The sequence below is a fragment of the Vombatus ursinus genome, unplaced genomic scaffold, assembly GCF_900497805.2.
Source record: "Vombatus ursinus unplaced genomic scaffold, bare-nosed wombat genome assembly UNPS02014945.1, whole genome shotgun sequence".
NCBI lineage: Eukaryota > Metazoa > Chordata > Mammalia > Diprotodontia > Vombatidae > Vombatus > Vombatus ursinus.
Window position 1 is genome coordinate 3001874 of NW_020954723.1, and position 24991 is coordinate 3026864.

General features: G+C 41.3%; 1 protein-coding gene across 8 annotated transcripts in view; it reads right to left on the bottom strand.

Moving 5' to 3' along the window:
• Window positions 1-24991, bottom strand: part of LOC114030102 (sodium/calcium exchanger 3) — a 216225-nt gene that overhangs the window by 143968 nt on the left and 47266 nt on the right. For all 8 annotated transcript variants that reach the window (XM_027844795.1, XM_027844792.1, XM_027844794.1 and 5 more), the window contains exon 2: window positions 20435-22280. In XM_027844795.1, coding sequence (XP_027700596.1) covers window positions 20435-22218 — 1784 coding nt within the window. In that variant the 5' untranslated portion in view covers window positions 22219-22280. The remainder of the gene's footprint in view (window positions 1-20434; window positions 22281-24991) is intronic.

A 24991-nucleotide genomic window follows, 5' to 3' on the forward strand; every position in this document is an offset into this window, starting at 1 on the left:
TAGGTGCCGCACAGAGACCAATCTGGGCTAAGAGGATTAGTTCCCTCCCAGTGAAAGGTTTTGGGCAGCCAAGCAGGGCAGCTGCCCATGTGATCTGAGGGGCTGTCATTACAAGGCCCAGATAGGGCATAATTACATGCTCCCTGTAGGGGCCTTCTAATTGAATCACAGGGTGTCTCCTAAACATTGTGGGTGGTGGCTGGAGATGTCGGAGCCAGACTGGAACTGACTCTATAAGCAGCTTTTGGGGTAGGTGTGGTGTAGGACACAGGGATGCCATCTTAAGAAACGTAAGCCATCTTCCCAGGAAGGCTGGCATTTGGAAGGGAAGTAGTATGGAAACCTTTGTAGTGGTACATTCACTACTGTCTGACTATTTTCAAATCAAGGCATGGAGGTAGGAACTCAGAATCAAGACCTGCATTCTAATCCCAGATCAGACACATACCAGCTGTGTGACCCTAGGCAAGTCATATGACTTCTCTGTGCCTCAGTTTCCCCATCTGAAAAATGAGAAGATTGGACTTCAGGGTCTCTAAGGTCCCTTCCTTCCTCTAAATTGATGGTTTTAGAGCTAAAAGGGACCTCAGATATGATTTCTTTTAACCCCCTTATATGAATGAATGAATGAAGCATTTAGTAAGTGCTTACTATATGCAAAGCACTACATGCTTGGTCAAGGTCACAAGTAAATAGCAGAGTGGCAGTTAGGTAGTACAGTGGATAGATAGAGCACTGGCTCTGAAATCAGAAGGACCTGAGTTCAATTTCTGCCTCAGACACATACTAGCTATGTGACCCTGGGCAAAACCCCAATTGCCTCCAAAAAACAAAACAAAAAAACAAACCAACAAAAAAAAAACAAATAAATAGCAGAGCTAGGATTCTAACTCAAGTCTAGTATCCTTTCCAAGGCACACCAAATTCCCAAGAGGTCTAGACAGTGATCCAAAATAGGCCCTGATCCCATTTACCTGATTTGCTGGCTACCTTCCTAACTGAATGTTCTGAAAATGGTATGGAAAACAACAGAATCCCTAGAGACGTACCTCTACACAGGAAGGGGCCCCAATTAGAGCAGGCTGGACCCAGATCAGTGCGTAGCCCTCAAACACTCAAATCAATTAGTCACTCTTTCCATACATGTGCTTCCCAGCCTTTGAAGCGAGGTTATTTTTGTTGTTGCTTTTAAATAATTAGACATGGATTGGAAGAGGTCATCATCTAACCTTTCCAAATTTAATTCAGATGCATGGCAAGATACAATTGAAGGGTGATTGCACCACTGGCAGCCAGAATGTGGCTCTATCTCATAGCTGGTAGTTAAATTCCCAGCACGGATATTTACATTTTGCAAAGCTACAAATCAAGGCTTGATTTATTGTTTTATTTAGCTTCTAGATTTAAGGGAGTAATGTAGAAAACATTAATAATGCAAATTAAACTTAAAAGTGTATCATGGGCACTTTTTTCTTTCCCCCAGGGAGGTGGTTGTTAAACATTCACAGACATATCCCTCCTTCTACACTCGACATTCCTTTTGTCCCATCTACTTAATGATCCCTAAGCAGGGGTCCAGCAGCTTTCAGAAGGCATACTAACTACAGACCACATGTCTGTTTTCTTGTTTCTCCAGCCTTACCTCCATAAATGGTGACCGCAGAACAGGTCCCCAAGATCCTAACAAGTGATGTTGGGTCAACCTCGACCTCTAACCTAGGTCACAAGCCAAGGTACCATCTACAATGTATGATGGCAATTCTGGGTCAGCAATTCAGGGGCTGCATGTGATAAGAGAAAGAGCATTGGTTTGGGGGTCAGAAGATTTGAATTTGAATCTGGGCTCCTAACTGTCTGACCTTCAGTAAAGTATTTTCATTCTGTGGGTCTCAGTCCCTTTATATGTAAAATGACCATCTTTAAGGTTCCTTCCAGATCTGGAGTCCTACAGACTTTCTGGGTGTCAAGTCCAGATTTCTGATTTGGGCTTAAGGAAGCTTATGTAACCCTTGACAAAATCCCTGGAAATCTTGTAAGCCCAGCTGCCCCTGAACTGAAGGAAAGGCTCTCTCTCTGTCCACTGAAATCCAGTTAGTCCTTCAAGGGCCAGCTCAGGTATCACTGCTTCTGAGAAGTCAACAGAAAGTATTGTTTTATTCCTTAGATTCCTGGAGTATTTTTCCTTTGCTCTAATCACATTCTAGCTTGTATTATATCCGTTTGGGGACATGACTTACCAGCTCCTCCCTTTCATATCCACCACTCCCCCAAAAAAACCCTTATAGTTTCTTAAGAGACATTGTAGTGTAAATGTAAAAAAATGTAAGGAACTCTCCCATTGGACTTAAGAATTGGGGAATTTGAGCTTGAATTGTTGCTCTACCATTTATTATCTGTGTGACCTTAGACAAGTCATTAAACCCATCTTTGCCACAGTTTCCTCATCTGTAAAATGAGAGAGTTGAACTAGATCAGGATTCTTTTATATAATTTTTTTCTATAATATCTAGAAAATGAGTAAGTATCCTACAGCCCCGGGAAAGATATGTCACCAGGAGAGAATGGAGTGAGGAGATGGGCTGGATGACTTTGAGACCCTTGCCAATTCTGAAACCATAAATAATCTCTAGCAGATGTGGTCTTGAAGGGGCATGCTGATGTAATAACAACAATAAGGACAAAAATCGTTAGCATTTCTATAGCATTTGAGGTTTATAAAGCACTTTACATATATTATCTCATTTGATCCTCACAACAACTCTGTGAGGTAGGTACTATGATGTTCCCCATTTTACAGATGAGGAAACTAGGGCTGAGACAAGTGAAGTGACTGAGACTGACATAGGGTCACACAACTAGTAAGTATCAGAGACATAGACTGCGAGGTTTAATTTTCTTATTGGGGATAAAAATTGGGAACAAAGGCCAGGTACCTTGAAGAAGTCTCTGACAAGGGGCAAGAATCTACTGTCACTTCACTCTTACATTCATTGAAATGTTTATTGAACACCCAACCCAGGACCAGACTGTATACTAAGGCCTGTGGGAGATACAAAGAAGAGTAAGACCTGATTCCTGTCCTCATGGGGCTTACAGTCTAGTAGAGAGATGACACATACACCAATAATTTTAAGGTGGAAATAGAATCTGAAAGCACAGTAAAGAGAACCACTAAGTGCTATGGAAACTCAGAAGAGGCGGGAGCACTTACTTTCTACTGAAGGTCAGGGGAATAGCTAAAGTTTCATGGAGGAGGTGGAATTTAAGCTGAGCCTAAATAATGGATGGGAATGATATAGGAAAAATTGAGGAAGTGGGATAAAGGGGAGAGATAGCATGATCAAAGGTACAGATGTTGGAGTCTTAGAAGTCATTGGACATATCATTAGAGACATAGGTTGGAGCCAAGTTATAAGGAGCCCTTATTGCCAGGCTGAAGAGAATGGGTTCTATTTCATAGAAAATAGGGAGCCATTGAAAGGCATTCAAAAAGAGGTTGGCATGATGGGAGTTATGTTTTAGGAAAATTAACCAGGTAATTGAGACTTAAATAAAGGGGAAAGGGAAGAAACGAAAGTCAGTGAGACCAATTGGAAGGCTATTATAATAATTTAGGTGAGAGGCAGTAAAGGAGAGTTCCTTTACCTCTCTCAGACTCAGTCTCCTCATCTGTAAAATGGGGATCATAATAGCACCTACCTCACAGGTTACTGTTGTTGTGAGGATTGAATGAGATAATATATGTAAAGTGCTTTATAAACCTCAGATGCTGTATAAATGTTAGCTACTATTATTCTTACTGTTGTTATTATGTCAGCATGTCCCCTCCAAGAGCACATCTGCTAGTGAAAGCCCAAGGTAAAAATAATAATGACTTTTTAAAATATATTTACATTTTATTTTACGGCTGCAAAGCATTCCATATAAATAATTTTATTTGATCTTTGTAGCAATTTTGTGAGCAGAAGCGGTAAAAGTATTATTATACTCATCTGTACAGATGAGGAAATGAAGGCTGAGACAGGTTGACTTAATTAACCAAGGTCTTACAGTTAATAAGGGAAAGAGCTAGATCTCAAATCTAGGTTTTCAGACTCCAGATGCAGTGTGTTTCCCACTAAACCTCCTTTCTACCACACCTAGAGTGGACATGGAGACAAAGAATGGATGAGAGGGACCTTGCAGAGGCAGAAATGACAAGGCTTAATGATTGATTGGATAATGGGAGTAAGAGGGAGGAAGGAGTCATAGAATTTTGTCCTCTCCAAGTGGGACTGGAGCTCACAGGTCATGTAGCTCAAATTACACAGGAATTCCCTCTGAAACACTCCCAAGAAATAGTCATCCAGGCTCTGCTTAAAGGTCTTCAGTGATAATGATTAATGATAATAATAATATTATGCACCAAGGTTTGCAAAGCATTTTACAAAAAAAGTCTTGCTTAATCCCTACAAAAATGTCAAGAGGTAGATGCTGTTAGTACTCCTGTTTTACAGATGAGGAAACTGAAGTTCTGTTAGGTAACTTACCCAAAGTCACACAGCTAGAAAATGTCTGAGGTTAGATTAGAACCCAGACCTTCCTGACAAGCCCAGGGATCTACCCATTAAACCATGCTACCTCTCACAGTGAAGGGGAACTTACTGCCTTATGAGGCAACCTATTCATCCCACTTTGACAGTTTTAATTTTTTTTTTGAGGTTTTTCCTCATTTTTGTTTTTGTTCAGTCACATCTGACTCCTTGTGACCCCATTTGGGATTTTCTTGGCAAAGATACTGGAGTGGTTTGCCATTTCCTTCTCCAGCTTATTTTACAGATGAGGAAACTGAGGCAAACAGGGTAGGGTAAAGCAACATCCCCAGGGTCACACAGCTGGTAAGTGTATGAGGCTGGATTTGAACTCAGGTCTTTGTGACTCCAGGCCCAGTGCTCTATCCACTGTGACACCTGGCCCGCCTGTAACTTCTCCCTATTGTTCCTAGTTCTGCCTCTGTAAACAAGCAGAAAAAGTTGAATCCTTCCCCAACATGGTAGCACTTCTATTTTGAAGATAACCATCATGTCCTATCCCTCCTTCCCAGGTCTTCTTTTATCTAGGTTAAATATCCTGTGGACATGTTCCAGTTTGTCAAGGTCATTCCTAAAATATGATATCAAGAATTGAACACAATATTTTAAGTGTGATTTGGTCAGGGCAGAACACAGCAGGTTTAGAACTCCCTCCATTCTGGACATAATGTCTCCATTCATTCAGCCTAAGATAATATGAAGTTTTTAATTAGGTGGGGTTTTTTTTAAACTGTGTCATATGTATGGTTAAATTTTCAGCAGGAATTAAGTCAAGCTCTCCAGCCTAGGGTTTGAAGGACCATGGGAGCAGCCTACAAGACCCTCTTTTCTAACCACAGCATTCCAGGCTGATTGTCCAAAAAAGTCTAGTTATACTGGGAAATCTCATCATCGTGCAAGAATGAATCAGCCTTGGTAGTTAGACATCATCAGTCACTACCCTCTGCCCCTCTGATTAAAGGCAGAGCCTTGAATTCCAACACTTCCATTTAAGCAGGGTGGTCAGGACAGACATTTCTTAATTTACCACCTGGCAGCACTACTTTGAGGCTTTTCTGACTTCTCCATCATGCCCCCACATTGGATAATTTCTTCCCTATCCCCACCCCTACCCCTTTTCAGCTTCCTTTTTTATTTTATCTTTCGCCATTAGATTCTTGAGGGCAGGGGCTGTCTATTTTTTTCATATTTGTATCTCTAGCATTTAGTACAGTACCTGGCACACAGTAGGTGCTTTTTTAACATTTATTGACTGACTAATATAACCAAGATCACATAGGTAGTAAGGAGCCAAGCTGGTATTTGAACCCTCATCTTCTGACTCCAAATCCAGTGATCTTTCCACCAAAAAATGAACAAATAAAAATAAACAAACTAATTTCCTTTTTTAGAAATCAGGACAACATATGTCCACCTCTAGCCTCAGAATCTCGGAATATCAGAATTGGAAGGGGCCATAGAGATCACTTAATTGTGATCCTAAATTATACTCAAATTGTACCCAAAATTGTACCCAAATTGTATCCAAAAAGAAACTGCTTTTTACAACATCCCAGACAAGTGGTCATCTAGCCCTGATTGAAAATCTTCAAAGAAAGAATTTTCTACTTCCAAAGCAGCCCATTCCACTTTGACACAGCTCTGACCATTGGAAAGTTTGACACAGACAATACTTCATCCTCCCCTCAGTGTAATTCAGCCCTCTTATGTCTGACCAATAGCTCTGGGCAACTCATTCATCTTTCTTCTTTTATCATCGCTTGTACCTGAACATTTTCCTTAATAATTCACATTCCAGCCATACATATTTTCTAGTTCCTAAAAAAGAAACTTCCATTATTCCACTAAACTTTTCAATCAAGACATATACCCTCAGCAACTGTTTGAGGATTTCCATCACTAGGCTGGTACCAGAATGTTCTCCGTACTTGTGATATGGTGCCCTGGCTTACAAGAGAAAATTACGACTTTGGGCCTTTAGGAGTTTTCAAAGCTTCTTATTGAATTCACTGTTCCCTCAGGTCTTTTTGATATGAACCATCGTCTGGCCACATCTTCCCAATTCTGTATGTACTTGTATACTGATTTTTTCTTTAGCCTAAGTGTAGGAGTTAAAATTTAATACTATGAAATTTTGTATTATTAGACCCAGTCCATAATTCTTGCTTGTTAAGATGTTTTGGATTCTGATCATAACATCTAACACACTAGCTGTCTCTCCCAGTTTCATGTCATCTATAAATTTGATATGCATGGCAGTGCTGCACAGGGAATAGAATTCTGGATTTGAGTTCAAATTCCTCTATTGGCACTTATTAGTCACAAGACCAAGGACAGGTTATTTAACTTCCTCTACGCCTTGATTTCTCAATCTGTCAAATAGGAATAACAGCATCATAGATTCAGAGCTGAAAAGGACAGAGCTCATCTAATCCACCTCCCTCATCATAGAGATGAGGAAACTGAGGCCCAGAGAGGTTAAGTGACTTGTCCAAAATCACACAGGTAATAAGTGCCAAGATTTGAATCCAGGTTTTTTGACTCAAAATCCAATACTCTTTCCCCTTGACCAAACTATGATATCTGTAGTACCTATCTCACAGAGCTATTGTGAGACTCAAATAAGATCATGTCTCTAAAGTCCTTTGTGAACTTTAAAGCACTACACAAATGTCAAATGTTATATATGATTTCATCTAAGTCATTTTTTAAAAGTTGAACAGGGGGCAGCTAGGTGGCAAAGTGGATAGAGCACCGGCCCTGGAGTCAGGAGGACCTGAGTTCAAATCCGGCTTCAGCCATTTGATACCTACTAGCTGTGTGACCCTGGGCAAGTCACTTAACCCCAATTACCTCACCAGAAAAAAAAAAAAAGCTGAACAGAAGACAGTCAGGGACAGTGTCCTATAGCACATCAGCATTCATCTAAAGCAGTGGTGTGACATGCAGATAGAAATGGGGCCGCTAATCTATGCACAAAGTTCTCTGTAGACCACAAATTGGTCTAGTTTTAAAATTTATCTATGCCCTGTTATATTTGCATTTTTTATTAAAAATTTCCCAATTACATTTTAATCTGATTGGGGCTGCTCTCAGGACTGTAGTAGGCAGCCATGGGCCAAATATTTGATACCTCTGAACTAAAAGAATCACAGACTTGGAGCCAAATGTCAATTAATTTATCATCACTTCTTTCATCTTCTTAACAGATGTTTGGTGAATTGAACTGATTGTTCTGCTAGTTCTGAATCTACCATATTATCCAACCTATAGCACTCCCTCTTTTCCGCAGGGATGCTGTGAGAGACTTTACTATATGTGCCAGTCTAATCAAACTGTGTTGTCAAAAAAGCAAAAGAGTTTGGTCTTGCATAATATTTTCTTGATGAATTCAAGTGGGCTCCTAGTGATTCCTTTTCAACTATTCACAAACTTTCTCTTTGGAAATTTTTATAGGAATCTAATGTCAATAGTATACGGTTTGAAGAATCTACCTCGTTACCTTTTTTCAGTTTCTTCACATGTAAAAAGAAGGATTTGGATTCAACGGCCTTTCACATTCACCTCTAAGTTTATGTTCCTACGTCTCTTCTGAAAATCTAGGAGTTGGTTCATTCCTAGTACTGTGGTATATCTCCCACCCACCACAATTTTTCAAAGGTGATTGTTAATGACATGGCAATTATATTGACCTATTCTTTCAAACCCTTGCAAGGCCTCTGGGTGGCATAGTGAATAGACCTCGAACCAGGAAGATCTGAGTTCAAATTCAACCTCAGATATTTAACCAGCTATGTGACCCTATGCAAGCTACTTAATCTCCATCTATCTCTATTTCCTCAAATATAAAACAAGGATAATAATAAGACCTACATTCCAGGGTTGTTGTGAGGATCAAATGAGGTAATATGTGTAATATGTTTAACACAGTTTCTGACACATAGTAGGCCCTTAATAAATGTTTGCTTCCTTCCTTCTACTGGGTTATACTTCATCTAGCTCTGGTGATGAATTAATTGGGTCCAGGTAAGTGTTCTCTTAACATCTCCTCATTTATCTTGGTTTTTAACGCTTTATAATTTTTTTTCTATTTCCTAGTCTGAAGATCGTTATTCTTGGTAGAGAAAACAGAAGCACGATATAAGTTGAGTAGGTCTGCATTCTCAGCACCATCCATTATCATATATCCATTGAGTCTTCTCAACCTGAACAGTGGTCTTATCTCTTCTTCATCTTCCTGTTGCTCCCAATGTAGCTATTTAAGAAACCACAACTTTTTCATTGTCCCTATTATCTAATGCATGCCTCAGACATACCTGACAATATTCTTAAAGGGCAGGGCTACTCTTTTATATTCAACCTCAATTATCCGACCTCATTTCCATCTTTTCAACATGTCTTTGACATCATTAGTCACTGAGTTCCACCATTGTGGCCACAATGGGCCTCTCTGAACAATCCTCCTCTTTCTTCCTCATCAGAATCATCTCATTCATGTGCTTAGAATTTTATTTTCTCTATCACTTCCTCAAAGACTGAAATCATCACCAAACCAAAGCAAGAATTTATAAGCTGCTATGCTTTCACTTGGGAGAGACTGTCCAGTAGATGTCCTCCATCACTACTACTATCTTTGGGATTTATTTCTGAAACTCATCATTTAGTTCCATCTTCCTGACAAGCCATTCTGTAATACAGTCCCAAAACAATATCAATTTTTTTCTTCCTTCCACAGAGGCTAACCTCAACGCCCTTTATTATGCCACAATTTGTAGAGTTCCTGATGAGAGATAGGTTTTTTGATTTGGTTTTGACTTTTTGGCTATATGATGATACTTCACCACCCTGTTAACTAATCTGTTCCCTTTGAGTAATTTATAACTTGACATTGTCCTGCTCTCATCATGAGTCACATTCCACCATGTTTCAGTCATACCTAATTTTATCTCCTTGTATTAAGATCTCTGGTTCATTTTATTTATGAACTATGTTCTATGTTTCATGGATAGGCAGTTAAGGATGTATTATTACTGATAATCTTCTTGGACTTTTTCTCCCATGAATTATTAGGCCTCTAAATGTCTTCTTCCTATATCATGCCTGGGTAGGGAGGTGGCACAGTGGATAGAGCACTGGGACTGCAGTCAAGAAGACTCCTCTTCCTGAGTTCAAATCTGGCCTCAGACTCTTACTAGCTATGTGACCTTGAGCAAGTCACTAACCCCTGTTTTCCTCAGTTTCCTCATCAAATGAACTGGAGAAGGAAATCACTCCAGTATCTTTGCCAAGAAAACCCCAAATGGGGTCATGAAGAGTTGGACATGACTAAAAAATGACTGAACAACAACAACATATCATGCCTACAACTCTTAGAGATATCGGACTTAGCAGATATATGCCTTCATTTTTTCCCTTCCTCTTCCATTCCATTCTGTTCTATTTTTAAAATAAAGATCCTTTCCACCAGATCTGTAAGTCTCCAGGAAAATATATACATTTCAGCCCTCATTAGATGGACTCTATCCCTGTCTAAAAGCCCATTATTTTTGTTCCCTAAGACCAGGATGAGAAATCCAAATCCCATTCTCTGTCGCCATCTTCTTTAACAAGCTAATCATTTGCCCCATATAAATTTCTCTGCTAAATCCCCTTCCTTCTATCAGTCACAGAGATGGAAAACATTGCTTGTGTTCTTAAGGTCTTCAGTTTCTTGTCCAGTTCCTAATTCCTAGAGATGCTTTCTAGCTTCCCTCTGGTGGTATCATTTGCCCCCATATGAATCACTAGAAGTGGCCATTAGTCTTGAGGTTTAAACAATCTCTGGAGATTCTCCATTATCAACCTGATATATTCCCTAAGAAGATAGTATATTGTCAAATTGTTCATGTCAGATCAACATCTGCCCACCTCATACCCCTGGGACTTATTTTTTTCGCAATGCGAAGAGTACTGAACGTCTTCTCTTACCAAAATCTATAGATCCTCACCTCACCATCATCATTATCATTATCATCATCATCATCATAATCATCAGGAAATTATTTGGTCCTCAGAGCCCAGCTCTACTCTCTGTGGGAAGATCCTCAAGCCTATTACATAGCTCTTCATGCTGTCCCTGCTAGAGGAAGAGGTGCCTCAGTTTCCTCAACTGTAAAATGGGAATTATAATAGCATATACTTCACAGAGTTGTTATGAGGATCAAATGAGATTTTTGTAAAGAGCTTATCTCAGTGCCTGGCACATAGTAGGTGCTATATAACTGCTTATTGCCTCTCTCCACTGCACCCTCATCTCTGGTTTATTAGGGAAAATGAAGTTCCATAAAAGAATGGAAAAGTACTCCAAGAGAAAAAAATAAGCTAAAGAGGTACAGAGAAATATCCAAATGTTTATGTCAAGAGAGTAAAAGAATATAAGATGGAGAAGGAAGAAGAAAAGGAGAAATACTAAAAAAAAAAAAAAAAACTTGGGAGTTTTGCAATAACCCTGCCTTCTCCTTCTCCCTACTTCTATCTACCCATCCTTCAAGAGCCAGCTTAAGAGCAGTGTAGTGCAGTGGAAATTGTCCTTGACTGGCCATCAGGCAAGAACTACGTTCAAATCCTGCCCCTGATACTTACTAGTTGTGTGGTTATGAGCATTTAACCTCTCTAAGTATCAATTATATAAACCACGGTATAAGAGGGAAAAAATGTGGGATCTAAAATCAGAGAACTCTAGCACTGCCATTTACAACCTCTGTGACCTTGGGCAAGTCCTTTAACCTCTTTTTAACCTCTTTTTTTAACCTCATCTGTAGAATGGGAAGGTTGAGGCACTAAGATGCAAGGAGGAAAAAATTGCTACATCAGAGGACATCAGGTTCAAATCCTGGCTCTATCACCTAGTGCTTGTGTGACCTTGGCCATGACATTTCACCTTTGTGCCTCTGTTTCTTCTTTAAAATAAAAAGGTTGGCAGTGCTTCTTAAACTGTGGGTCACAACCCAATGTAGGGTCACGAAAAGTTTGGCAACAGTAAGAGATTTCCGAAAGCACGATGACCAAAAATTAATTAAAAATCAAACACATAATGAATCCGAGGTGTTTCAGGCAGTGCATGCACAATTTCACTGCAGCCTTGGTTCTGAACACAAAGCATGTGCACTTTACACTGCACACAGTACCTCAGGCCACACAATGGCCAACAAACACTGCCTAAACAGAAAAGGGGACAAGTGGAAAAAGTTGAAGAAGCCCTGGACGAGGTGACTTCTAAGGGCCCTTCTTATTCTAAATCTCTTACCCTGTGTCCAGTTCACCAACTATTCATTAGAAGGCTTGGACATTTAAATACCACCTCTTCCATCAAATCTACCCTGATTCTTCTCCCCATAGTTGGAAGTCATTTCTTCCTCATGTATTCCCACAGTCTTTAAGCACCTCCTATGCACTTTTTATATTCCAATTTATATTATATTTATCTGTATATGTGTCATGTCTCTTATTGTACTGGAGTTCAATTCAATTCCACAAACATTTATTAATCATTTACTATGTGCAAAGCATTCATTGTGCTGGGGAAAAAGGTAAAATAAAATGCCCTTGGGAGACTTAAGTACACACGTGTGCTATGTACAAATACACAATATATAAATACACAAAAACTATGATACACTCTATAAGGTGATAAGTGTATGAGAGGTTTGAGAAGGGAGCGATTACTAACCAGGCACACACCTGTAATACGTACCTGTAATTCTGCTACTAGGGAAGGCAGAGGCTGGTGGACTGCCTTAGATCCATAGTTCCTAGCTACAATAAGACTAAAGATGATCAACTGTCTAGAGTAAGTCTGGTGTAAATATGTTGATCACCTGTAAGTCAAGGGCTACCAAATGGCCAAAGGAAGAGTAAACTGGGCCAGGTCAGAAAAATGAAGCAGGTTCAAGCTTCGATAGGGATCAGTATTGAGATCCAGCAATGTATGTGTCTCGGGAAAGGGGCAGAGGGAAATAATTAACATTATTTACAACTGGGGAGATCAGAGAACACTGCACGTAGGGAGAAATGTCAGGTGAGACCATTCTAGTCCTGTGGAAGAATCTACAAAAGGCTGAAAGGAAAGGATAAGATCAGGAAATTGGGAACACTTTGGTTTGGCCATAACACAAGAAAGGATGTGAAGAGAAGACACTCCTTAAGGACAAGAACTGTGTCATATCTCCTTGTACCTCCCAAAGCACCTAATGTTACACATTACACATAGCAGCATTAATAAAAATTTGTTGAATGAATGCTAATAGTCCTGGCCTACAGCCATATTGACTTAGGAACTTCCTATATATCCTCAATAGAGGAAGACCTCCTTCCTAATAGAGATGATGTGACAACTAGTTTGATAGTGAGCACCTTATTAATGTTAATCCATCAGGTTCAGATGGACCCCAGAAGGTATTACATCCGGTTTGAAATGCTTCACTCTAAATAACAATAATGGTAAGAGGCAACATCTGGATGACACTTTACATCCATTATCTCATTTGCTCCTCACAATAACTCTTGGAGGTAGGTATATAAAGTTTATTATCCCTAATTTATATGGATACTAACTCATTTGTATCATACTTTACAATTTACAAAGCAGTTTACATGCATTACTTCACTGGATCCTCAAATCAACCCTATGGCCGAAGTGATGCTAGTATTCTCATCCTCATTTCATACCTGGGGAAGATGAAGCTCAGAGATAGCAAGTGACTTGCCCAAGGTCACACAGTTACTAAGTGGCAAATCCAAGACTCAAATCCAGGTCCTCTGACTCTAAATTTTCCACTATAGCATGTCAATTCCTCTGGGGGGATAAAGAGCTCAGAGAGGTTGCTTAGTCGCCCAGCTCATAAGTGGCAAAAACCAGGACATACACCAGGTCTTCTAACACTGTAGCTTTTTTGTACATAGTTGTTTGCATGTTGTGTCCCCCATTTTGAATGAGGTTCTCAAGATCAGGGACTGTTTTGTTTTGTTTTTTGTTTGGTTGGTTTTTTGCCTTTCTTCACATCCCCAGCCCTTTGTACAGTGCCTGGCACATAGTAGGTGCTTAATGTTTATTGAATGAATAAGGTGAGTGCTTTTCTCACTATACTATGTTTTCTCACCAATGCCCAGGGAAATCCCTGGCCATTATGGGGTTCAAATGCAGGAGATGAGGAAGGATCATGCACAATGGATTCCAAAGGAAAATCCAATTCAAAGAAATTTACCCCATTCATGTAAACATGGGAGAGACCGACAGCACTTCGCTGAGATGGTTGGTTTCTGGCTCTTTAGTGTCTAGATTATTGCCCCTCCCCCCACCAACTCCAGCACCATCCCGATCCCCGCCCCCTTCCTGGGTGTTCCTGAAAAGTCATCAAATTACAGCTCTTGGGGGAAGAAAGGGTGCCTACTTGGCCTCAACTAAACCAAGGCGAGCAGCTGTCCTGCTGGGGAGGGGCACAGGAAAGGGAGAAGGGGAGACACAGGGAGGACTCTCATACTGTCATGGTATTGGCATGACCGGCGGGAAAGCTTTCTACTGGTATTTGGAACTGAGAGGTTGCTCTGGGAACCCAGCCCAGGCGGAGGCTTTTAAAATGATATAGGGAAGTGTTAGCGTACCTGAGGACAGAGGCAGCCCTCCTCTGACACCAGGCTTCCGAGGAAGGGTGGCCAAAGGGATAGCAAGCAGCCTTGAGCTCTGTGCTGCTGGACAGCGCCGACAGGGAATATTTTCTGCTGATCCATGCAGAGGCCAGCTTAATTCCGGCTCCTGGTTTGTGCTGAGCTGGATGCATTTTACCAGGGCCAGGGACTAGGACGGCAGTTTCTTTCCCCTCAGCCCATCCCCCACATCTAGTATAGGGCACAGCAAAATCAGTAAGTGCCACACACTTTGACCCAGAAGGACCCAGAAATTTCTGTACGTAGGTAGCATATGGGATTTGCAGGAAGCAGTGTCCCCCCCTCGAGTAGAGTAAGGGATTTGCCCACAGGATATTGTAAATCCCCATGCACTTCCCAGGGGAGTGATGTAAATTCCAATCACTGCCTAGCAAGGCACTGCAAACTCTTGCTTACCTAGGAGGACACCTCGAATCTCTATACACTGCATGGATTGCCCAAGAAACAATATCATACACTGAGCAGCAGGACACAACAAATCCAATATACTGCAAATCCTGTGCAAGAGCACTAGAATCCACTCAGCAGTACACTGCAAAATCTGCATCTGACATTGTTCTAGACAACCCACTTCCACATATAAAGTGACCACTGGGTCACCGAAAACTCCAGATGGTACCCACCAAGATACAACAGATTCCATACACTGCAAATCCTTCTCACATCCCAGTAGAATTCATAATGGTAGCTGACATGTTTTACAGTGTTTTAAGTGGGACAAAACACCTGGTGAGATACTGTAATACCTCTCTACCAAGAAAAAATACTCTCCATCCTCCCAAGCTACAAATCCTATGCTATTGCTAACTAAAATACCCTGGAACACTGCAAACTCTACTAAGGGTATCTGTTCAGTACATAAACTACCCTGTAGTAAAAACCAGAAACTCTCTAGAGCAATTCCTACAAATGCACTGCAAAGAACCCTGCCCCTATTTCTCAATCGTGCACAGTGGGACAATGTAAACAAGGCTACAGAAGCACAGGAGGAATCGTGATCCAACAAAAAATGGAAACAGATAGGATCCTAAGCTCTTAAAAAAACAACCTCAAATGTATGGGAACGTGAGTATTGCACCTAATGTAGCTGTCCATTGTGATGAGCGAAGAGTAGCTAGGTATGTCTCCTCCAGAAAAGCAAACTGTTCTGTAACTGGTCATGTCTTATTTCAACTGTATCCCTCAAAGGGATGTGGAGGCAGGGCTGGGGATATGGGTGGGGGTGAGTGGCTAAGAAAAATATAACATACATCCTCTTTAAATGGACATTAGCACCACCTTTAAATATATTTATCATTACTCTCTTCTAGAGAGGTCACTACATATTGAACAAATTCCTGGGATCCCTGTGAGTCCCGTTAGAGCTTCCTAACACATTTGGACTCATTCTGTAAACTAAGTCTAGGACTTCTGCTGGGTTTTTTTTTTATTATCACGGTATCCTATCCCTCTAAATACTCAGAATTCCAGGGTCTTCTCCAGTTCAAGTTTTTTATTAATTTTTATTTTTTAATATTAATTTTATGTTTATGAAACATAGACTCACTTTTACAATTAAAAAAAAAATTGAGCACATCATTGACATTTCCTCCCTTGCCTCATGGTTCATCAAGGTTAAGGTCAGGAGAGGGATAGGAGAGTCTTTCTTCTGAGAACCTTGCACTAACCCAAACTGTAGGAAGCATAAGACAAGACAGCAAGAGTCATTGCCAGATTCTCCTGTCTGATTGTCGCTCTCTATCCTTACAGGTGATTGAGACAACTTTGACCTTAGGAACCATATAAAAGAGCATTAGAGATTAAGAAAGAAAAAAGAAAAAATGAGCAAGGCCCATGGCAGGATCTCTCTTTTTTTAAACTTCTGGCATTATCCAAAGCCCCCAGCCAGCATGAGTAGCAAGAGAGGAAAGCCCTCATAGATCTTGAGGTTAGATAGCTTGTATTTGCTGAGAGCTCTTCCCTGATGGCCACCTTCATCCAAATGTATCTTTCTCTATAGGAAACATTAAAGACTCAACCTGATGCACTGTCCTTGGAGTCCCCATATCTATTCTGGCTGGAATTTCCCAAAAGCTGGTGGGAGAAAAGTCCTGGCCACTGACAGACCAGGTGTGTACAGACAACACCTGGGTTAGAGTCAAACCTAGTGGTTGGTGTCTTTTCTGGTACTGTTGGAGATATTGTGGTTATTAGATGCTAGAATAAGCTATTCAGGAAGGCTCTGAACACCATAAAAAAAACCAGGATCTCAAGTGTACTCTATTTGTCATCTTGCTTGAAGACAGAGAACTAGAATAAATAATGACTTAATGTCACTTAGAGTTTTGCAATTTTTCTGAATTGCCATATTTTACCAGGATCTAGGGTATTCTATGGGATATAGCTTTTACAAGTTTGGGGTTTGTGGGCTCTACCCCCACCAGACTGAGAAGGAAACTGATTTGTGATTGAGTAAGCCTGCATGAAATGAAAACTTAGACAACCCAGTACCAAAAGGGTACTTTCTAATGCCTGCTAAGATTGTAAACTATGCACTTATACCTCTATCCCCTCTTTTGGGGTAAATCTGGGCAAATTGCTCATGCTGCCACCGTTTATTGATCTGCTGTAGCCAGACTTAAGGTGAAAGAGGCAAATAACAGAAGGGAAAGAAAGAACTGCTAAGATATCTGTCCACTGTCTACCTACAAGTCATAATACTGGAAAGGGGATATGGCCCAGAGCATGGAGACACAGAAGTAGACATTTTAGTATTTAGGAATAATGGACAAGGGTTTTTTTTTTTCCCTTCTCCAATCTAACTTACGCCTTGAGTCTTGTTTGCACCTACTGCATAAAGTAAAGAATGTTAGAGAACAACAGCTCACCTCCAGTAGCCAGAAGGTTATCAACCTAGCTCCTTGCTGGGCTAATAGTAGAGGGCAGAACCCACCATGGTTTCACCAAATGAATAACCTGAAAATGCTAACACTCCAAATTGCAACCCATTCTAATGGAAATATCCTTAGACAATCTCTGTGGACAGAGAAGGCCAAGGGAGAATGGATGGATCTACTGCTGACTTGCTCTCCATAGGAGATCCCTAGGTCTGAAGGTTATTCTTGTCCATCCTTTCTCAAGAAAGAAGAGGGCAGAGAAAGGAAGGAAAGAAACAAATATTAATGAAGTGCCAGGTACTATCCTAAGCACTTTACGAATATTATCTCATTTGATCCTCACAAGAACCCTAGAAGGTAAGTGCTATTATTATCCCCATTTTACAGTATATGAAATGGAGGCAGACAGAGGTTAAGTGACTTGCCCAGGGTCACACAGATAACAAGTGTCTGAGGTTAGGTTTTAACTCAGGTCTTCCTGACTCCGGGCGCAGTGCTCTATCTATGGCATCATCTAACTGCCCCTAAAGAAAACTATTTCCCCCTTTCCTCTCAGAGCCAGGATTTTCTATCTTGAACAAGTTCTAGGTGAATTTTGAGGCTAAAGAAAGCATGTGATACAATAATTTTCTTGGAGAAGTGGTAGAAACATAATATTGTTTGATTTTTCTTTTTTAGAGCAAATTTCACCCAAGAATTACTGTTGTGCTCTTTCCAACGTGATGCAGTGGAGCTTTACTGAAGGGTCCCATAAATCACAGAGAAGTTTAGTAACTTGTCTTCTGTCTGCTTGCAAATGTCATCCACCCATGCTTCCTAAAGATCAGGTCTGTGTTAGGGAAATGATGCTGGTGTGAAATCTGAGTCACTAGGACATGAAATAAACCACCCCCACTGATCCACTTTTTGGGGTGGGTGATATTAATGAATCATTTTAGTACAATAGAGAACAAACTTGAACAAATAACTTCAGGGTCCCCAAAGATATTAGTTTGGCGGAGACTATGATTGAACCAGATTAACTCCTAAGGCAAGAAGGGAGAGAAGGTTCAAAGTTTGCAATGTTATTTGGTTTTGTGGGAAAGTAAAGTCCCCATAAAGGTTGTGGGATCAGAAGCAAGAGTAGGATGAGAGATAGACTGTCTCTGGATTAAGCAAAATTGCAGTTGTCTTCCATCTTCTTCCCATGTTTCTACTGAATGGTGTTACAGTAGCAGGCTATGGGGTAGAAGGAGGTGTGAACACAAGGAGGTGTGGACTTAGATCTTGGCCCTGGATTCGGCCACAGCTAAGTTTACAGAGAAATATACATGTGTAACCTCATAACAATTAATTCAAAACTAGCTCATGGTAAGACCATGTACCCCTATAGCCTACCTGAAGTCTCATGTGTTTAGGCATACTTGAATACCTACTGCATGCACAGAACTAGGAAATATGGCCTTGAGGAAAGACTACTAGAGTGAGAGTCAGGATACCTGGCTTCCAGTCTTGGCTCAGCTACTAATGACTTTCATTTATTCCATCATTCAACAAGCATTTATTAAACACTTGCTATTTGTAAAGCATGGTGCTAGATATTGTGGGCATGAAGACACAAAAGCAAACAATCTGGCTCTCAAGGAACTTACATTCTACTAGATAAATGTTTGTTGAATGACTGAATTACCTTGGACAAGCCAGTTGACTTCTCTGTACTTCATTGTCCTTATCTTTAAAAATAAGAGGGCTCAATTAGATGAACTCTGAAGCCCTTCCCATTTCTTAAATTCTTAAATTTTAGATTGGGATCCCTAATTTAGATTAATTTAGATTAAGGGATCTAGGAAAGTGGGCTCATGTGTACCTCTATTGTCAACTAAATTAATTCAGTCACTTAAACGGAAGTGTCCCTAGTTTGTTTATTATTGTTAGTGGTAACATTACAGTTTAAATGGCTAAGGGGCTTGGGTTGGGTTCAGGCTGATATTTGAGCACAAAGGAAAAGATCCAGCCTTTTGTCATGGAAAGATATAGTTTGAGAAGTTCCATAGGGAAGCCTAAAAGATCATGAAGACATATAAATGTACATTGACTTGTTCAGAAAATCCTGGAATGCTAAAATCAGTATTCTCTGATAATATCACTAGTAGGCACTCTGAGCAATTAAATATTCCATTTTTGTTGTATAAATAAACATTTTGTGGCTTGCTATGTATCCAAGCAAAGAATTAACAAAAAGATCAGCAGAGAAAAGCTCCTGGTTTCTTTTCCTTCTTTCCTCCACTCTTCTCTACCCCTCCTAGGGAAGATCTAACTTTATTCTAATAAAATATGGTCCCAAGAATCATCAGCATACACTCCTGAAAAGGTTTAGCTAATGGTGTTTTGTTTTGATTGAGCTAAAATGAGTTAGTCCCTTTTCTTTACTGTCTTTCAACTTGTTCATGTGTAAAATGGGCAGAATACAAATGAGCTGTGTAAAATGGGTGATAGTCTTCCATGAAAAAGGCTGTAGAAAGAGTTAATTTTCTTTATGATAGGATATAATAGGATTTTATTCAAATGAAAAGTACTATTAAAAGGGATGAACACATAGGTTTCAGGTGAAACATCCCATAATTTCCTAAGGGCTTTTCCTTTAATGTTTATCTGGTACCCAACCTTGGGATGGAGCCTGGCTTCTCCCAGGTACCTCCAGTACAAAAGTAAAAGTGAGCCATTTCAGCCAGATAGGACATGTCAGGAATCAAAGGCTAGCCTGCCTGCATGTAAAAAAGACCACTTTGGCTTCTAGGTTTTGAGCTAATCAGATCTGAACAGTCATGTTTGAAGAGAGTAAGAGTACAACTGAGATTCAAAATGGTACCAGTAAGAGTTAGAGTCACCAGCTAAAGGGAAGCTTGGCCAGATGTTCCTATCAGTGGCCTGAAATGGTCAAAGGTTTAGCCTCAAAGGTCTCAGAAACCCAAAATCGTGAGGACAGGAAAAATCTCTTGCTGTCTAGCAAATCACCAAAACCTTACAACATAATTGCTTTTAGCCCTCTAACTACTATAGGTTTCAATAGATCCTGCCATAGGATTCCCTGCCCATGAAAAAAAACAACAAAAAGTTAAGGTAGGGAGTCAGGAAAGTTTAGAAGTGGAAAACAGCTCAGAAGTGTCTGATGACCTTGTACACCTGTGATGGAGCCAAAGCAGAAGGTTAAGACAATCATGAGAAACATTTGTAAAGAGTATTCCTAATGAAAGAGGAAAATGGAATGGGTCTGTGGTGGGGAGAGAGCAGAGAGAAGGTACTTACACAGTTTCATCATTCTTGAATTCCAACTCCCCATAGGTGTCTTCAAAGTCCTCACCACCACCCTTGGCGGTCCCTTCCACTGTCCTAAAGGGGATGATGACTGTGCCCCTGGCACCCGATGTCCGGAGGACCTTGACCTCCATGACACCAATGCTCTCACTGACATGAATGACATCGCACTCAAAAGTGAAGATGCCTGCATGATCATCATCCAGAATGGTGACTGTAGCCACAGAGGGGGAGGACAGCACTGCCCTCGGCAAGGGCAGGTTGTGGATTGTGCCAGGGGGTAGGCCCTCATCTGGCGGCTCCTCCACTATGCGAACATTGCTGAGCCTCACAAAGAAATGTTCATCCTCCTCAAAGATGTCATCATCAATAATGCCAACAGAAAATTCCTTTTGGGTTTCTCCTGGCTTCAGGACCACCGTGCCTTCTGTGAACTCATAATCAGCCCCAGCATTGGCAGAACCGTCTTCCGTCTTGTAGTCCACGTACACAGTCTTGGAGGTATCACCCCCTTTCCGCACCACAGTCAAGAGGACAGCTCCACAGTTCTCCAGGCACTGGTAGGAGCACGGATCAAAGAAAACTTTGGACACAAAATCCTCAGGCTCATGGGTGTGCACCTGGCCCATCCTGGAGGATCTCTTGGCTCGTTCCGCTGCATGTTTCTTCAGGATGTTGCCTGCCCCGGTCATCATACGGGTGGCTTGGATCCGGTAGAATGCTCGGCTCTTCTGCTGATGGGAAAGGGCACAGTAGTTGGCCATCTCCACCAGCTGCTCCAGATCCTTTTCTGGGTGCTTTTGTTTCAGGTCCTTGAGAATCCGAATCATTTCTCTGCGAGACTCATCCACTTCTTTCCCTTCCATCATCACCAGGCTCCCATCTAGGAAGTGAGAATTCATCATCTTCCCATCCATCTCAATGCCCTTGGGATGGTCACCCTCTGTCTCTATGATGATACCTCGGTGCTTGTCTGTACGGTATTTTTTGTGCATATACTTGTAGAAGAGTAGCCGTCTGTCTGCCATCCAGGCCAAGAGGACGCATATGGGAAAGAAGAAGAGAGTGAGCAGGCCCTCCCACACCTGAACCACGCCTGGTGAAAATACCGCCAGGATCATGTACAGCCAGATGTAGGCGAAGATGCTCCATGCAGCAGTGATGAAAAAGACCCGAAGGTGTTTGATTTTCCGGGTCTCCCCGTCGGGGATCACATAGACACAGATGCCTATGATGATGAACATATTGAAAGCTGCACTGCCTACGATGGTAGAAGGCCCCAGGTCTCCGGCAATGAACCCGTGACCACACACCTCAATCAGAGACAGGAGAATCTCTGGGGCAGAGGAGCCCAGAGCCATCAAGGTCAGATTGGAGACAGTTTCATTCCAGACCCGAATAGTAGTTGTACTGGTCTCTCCATTAGGCTTCTTGATGGTCACCTCCCTCTCCTGAGAAGTGATGACCTCAATCGATGCCATGAAGCGGTCAGCAATGATGGACACCCCAAGGAACATGTAGATCAGGGCCACAAAATAAACGATGACCCTGGCAATCTTGTCCCCCAGGGAAGGGTTCTCCGGGTACCAGATTGGCAAAATGACACCCTCTTTACAGTCTGACGACCCTGAGCAGGACTCATTGTTCTGCCCTGTACTCTCCACATCCCCAGCTGTGTTAGCCTCTGCCCGCAGACCATTGAGGAAGAGTGCAAAAGTAACCAACCCGAAGTGGAGGAAGGCAGAGGTGAGGGGCCGCAACTTTGACCACGCCATACACAAGATTTAGCTGCTGGCTTGCACCACAGCTGCAGGGGTCCTCCTGATGGGCCAGGAACCTGAAATGGAATAGGACAAAAATGGAATTAAAGGTCATGAGATGAGGGGGACAGCAAGAGGCAAGTTCCCACCAAAATGCTTTGATGCTTCACCTTCAAGAGCCAGATTGTGCTAACATATGGGATAGTCTCTCACTTGGAAAAATAGACGTGTCACTAGTCAATCTGTGGTAAAATAGCCGCTCTGCCCTCAGGACCATCTAGTTGAGGTTTAATTGAAGAATAACAAAAAGAAATGGAAATTTTGGAAAACAAGAGGTGTCCCCCTAGCCTTTTGCCCCTCTCCCAGCCTTCAATCAGAGGCAATGTGCTACAGTGAAAGAATAGTGGTCTTGGAGTCAAGAGATATCTGGTTTGAATCAGCTCTAGCTTGAATGATTAGCAAGTCACAGAAACACAGTATTTAGCAATGAAAGGTATATTAACAATCACCTAGCAATCAAGGATTCTTAACTTGGGGTTCCTGAATCTGGTAGAGTTGGGTTTTTTAACATTCTGATAACTATTTCTATGGAACTAGTTTCCTGTATAATCCTATGAATTTTATTTTATGCATTTAAAAGCATTAGTCCATTATGATTCATAGATTTCATCAGACCATCAAAGAGGTCCTTGACACACAAAACAGATTAACAACCTCCAGTCTACCCCCTCAATTTGCAGATGGGTAAAACGAGACCCAGAGATGTTAAATGATCATACAGGAAGCCAGCAGCAAAGCCAAGATTGAAGCCAGATCTTTGGAATTTGAGTCCAGTTTTCATTCCACTGCCTCAGATTATTTAACCTCGCCCTCCCTCAGTTTCCTACTATGTAAAATAATACTTCTGATTCCTACCCCATAAGGTTGTTGTGAGGAAACCTCTTTCTAAGCCTGAAAATACAAGTCTTAAATGTCAGTTCATTATTTTAACAATGTTATACTAATATCAATGGTGAGAATTCTCAGGGAATGAAATCTCAAGTGACTTTTCTCTACCCATAATGAACCCAAATCAGTTCTAACTTGACTAATCCTCATCACTACTCCAATTTTATTCCTGTCCCTGAACATTTATCCTCCTCATTTCACTGAAATAATATCTAATGTAGCCAAATCTGGGTTGGAAATACATTCCCTTTGGGCCATCTTCCTCCACCCATCTCCCTAACTTGGAGGCCAGATCTAAAATCCTCTCCAAATTAAGAAGCGCTATCCGCTGATTTCACTATTGTAGTCAATGTTCATATTTCCTAGATTACCACTGGTGAAAATTAATCTCTTCTACTCTACCTTTGAGTGATATCTGAACCCTGATTCTGCAGTTCATAAAGCTTTGAAGAAGTCCTATGGGTCACAACATCACTGTTGTTATTGAGTCATTTCAATTGTGTCTGACTCTTTGTGACCCCATTTGGGGTTTTCTTGGCAAAAGTACTAGAGTGGTTTGCCATTTCCTTCTCCAGCGCATTTTACAGATGAAGAAACTGAGGCAAACAGGGTGAAGTGACTTGCCCAGCGTCACAGCTAGTAAGTGTCTGAGGCTGGATTTGAACTCAGGAAGTCATGAGTCTTCCTGACTCCAGGCCCTGCACTCTGTGCACACTATGGTACCACCTAGGATGAGCAACAATAGCTGCAAAGTACAGCATCATGGGATCATTGATTTAGAGCTAAAAGGAATCATAGAGACCATTAAACACAACTGCCCTATTTTGCAAATTAGGAAACTGAAGTTTAGAGATAGCAAATAACTTGCTCAGGGTCACACAGCTAGTAAATATCTATGGTAGGACTTAAACTCAGGCTCTCCTCACTCCAAGACCAACACTCTACCTACTATGGTATTTCTGAGCTTTAATACAGTCAACTCTCCATTATCTGCAGCCACGGAGGAGGCAAGAGGTTTAGAGAGTATGACATAGCAGATAATTACAAATTGACTTCATTTTATTCTAAATGAGTTGCCATACCATCACTCAGTTAGAGCTGAAGGCTCAGGGCTCACACTCATCTCCCTCCCCTTGCCTTACTTACCATGTGTCTCTAAACTCTAAACCACTCTATCTCAGTCTCTAGTTGGGGAAATGGGGGAGAGGGGAGGTATGGAGGGAGAGGTCATATATAATCCACAAAGTGGACCACATTCTCATGAATATTTGAGTTGGTTGCATTTGCCCAGCATACACATGAGTTTCTTTGGTAACCCATCTTCTAGATCCGTTTAGCATGAAAGGAAACAATTTGTAATGAAGTAGAACCTGAGTTTTCAGGCAAGCCTAGAGAATTTTTCATAAAGCCCTCCTAAATGGTGGAGAAAATGATGACTCCATGCTGTAACACATTTTGTAAGGCCAACATATAGGAGGAAGCCAACTCCTCAACATGTCCTCAACTTTCCAAGTCTGCCTCTCTTCCTCCATGTATATTGGTTGAGTCAGATCCCAAGGGAGTCTAGAACCACATGTGACCTCTGTCAAAAAAGAAATTAAAGATGTCTGTTCTCTCCAAAGCTCTCACACCAACTCACACAGGTATGCAGTGTCCATTCATTATTCCCTCCACCAGATAGGAGATTCTTATGTAAAATGTTCTAGGTTTGACTGGAAACCCAGGTTGTAAGAGCAATCTATGACAAGAGCAGGAATGAAGACTCCAGAGAGGTGTACAGCCAGTTCCTTAGCACAAACTGGCTGGCTCATGTGTTCTAGGTCTTCCACTTACTCGTCTT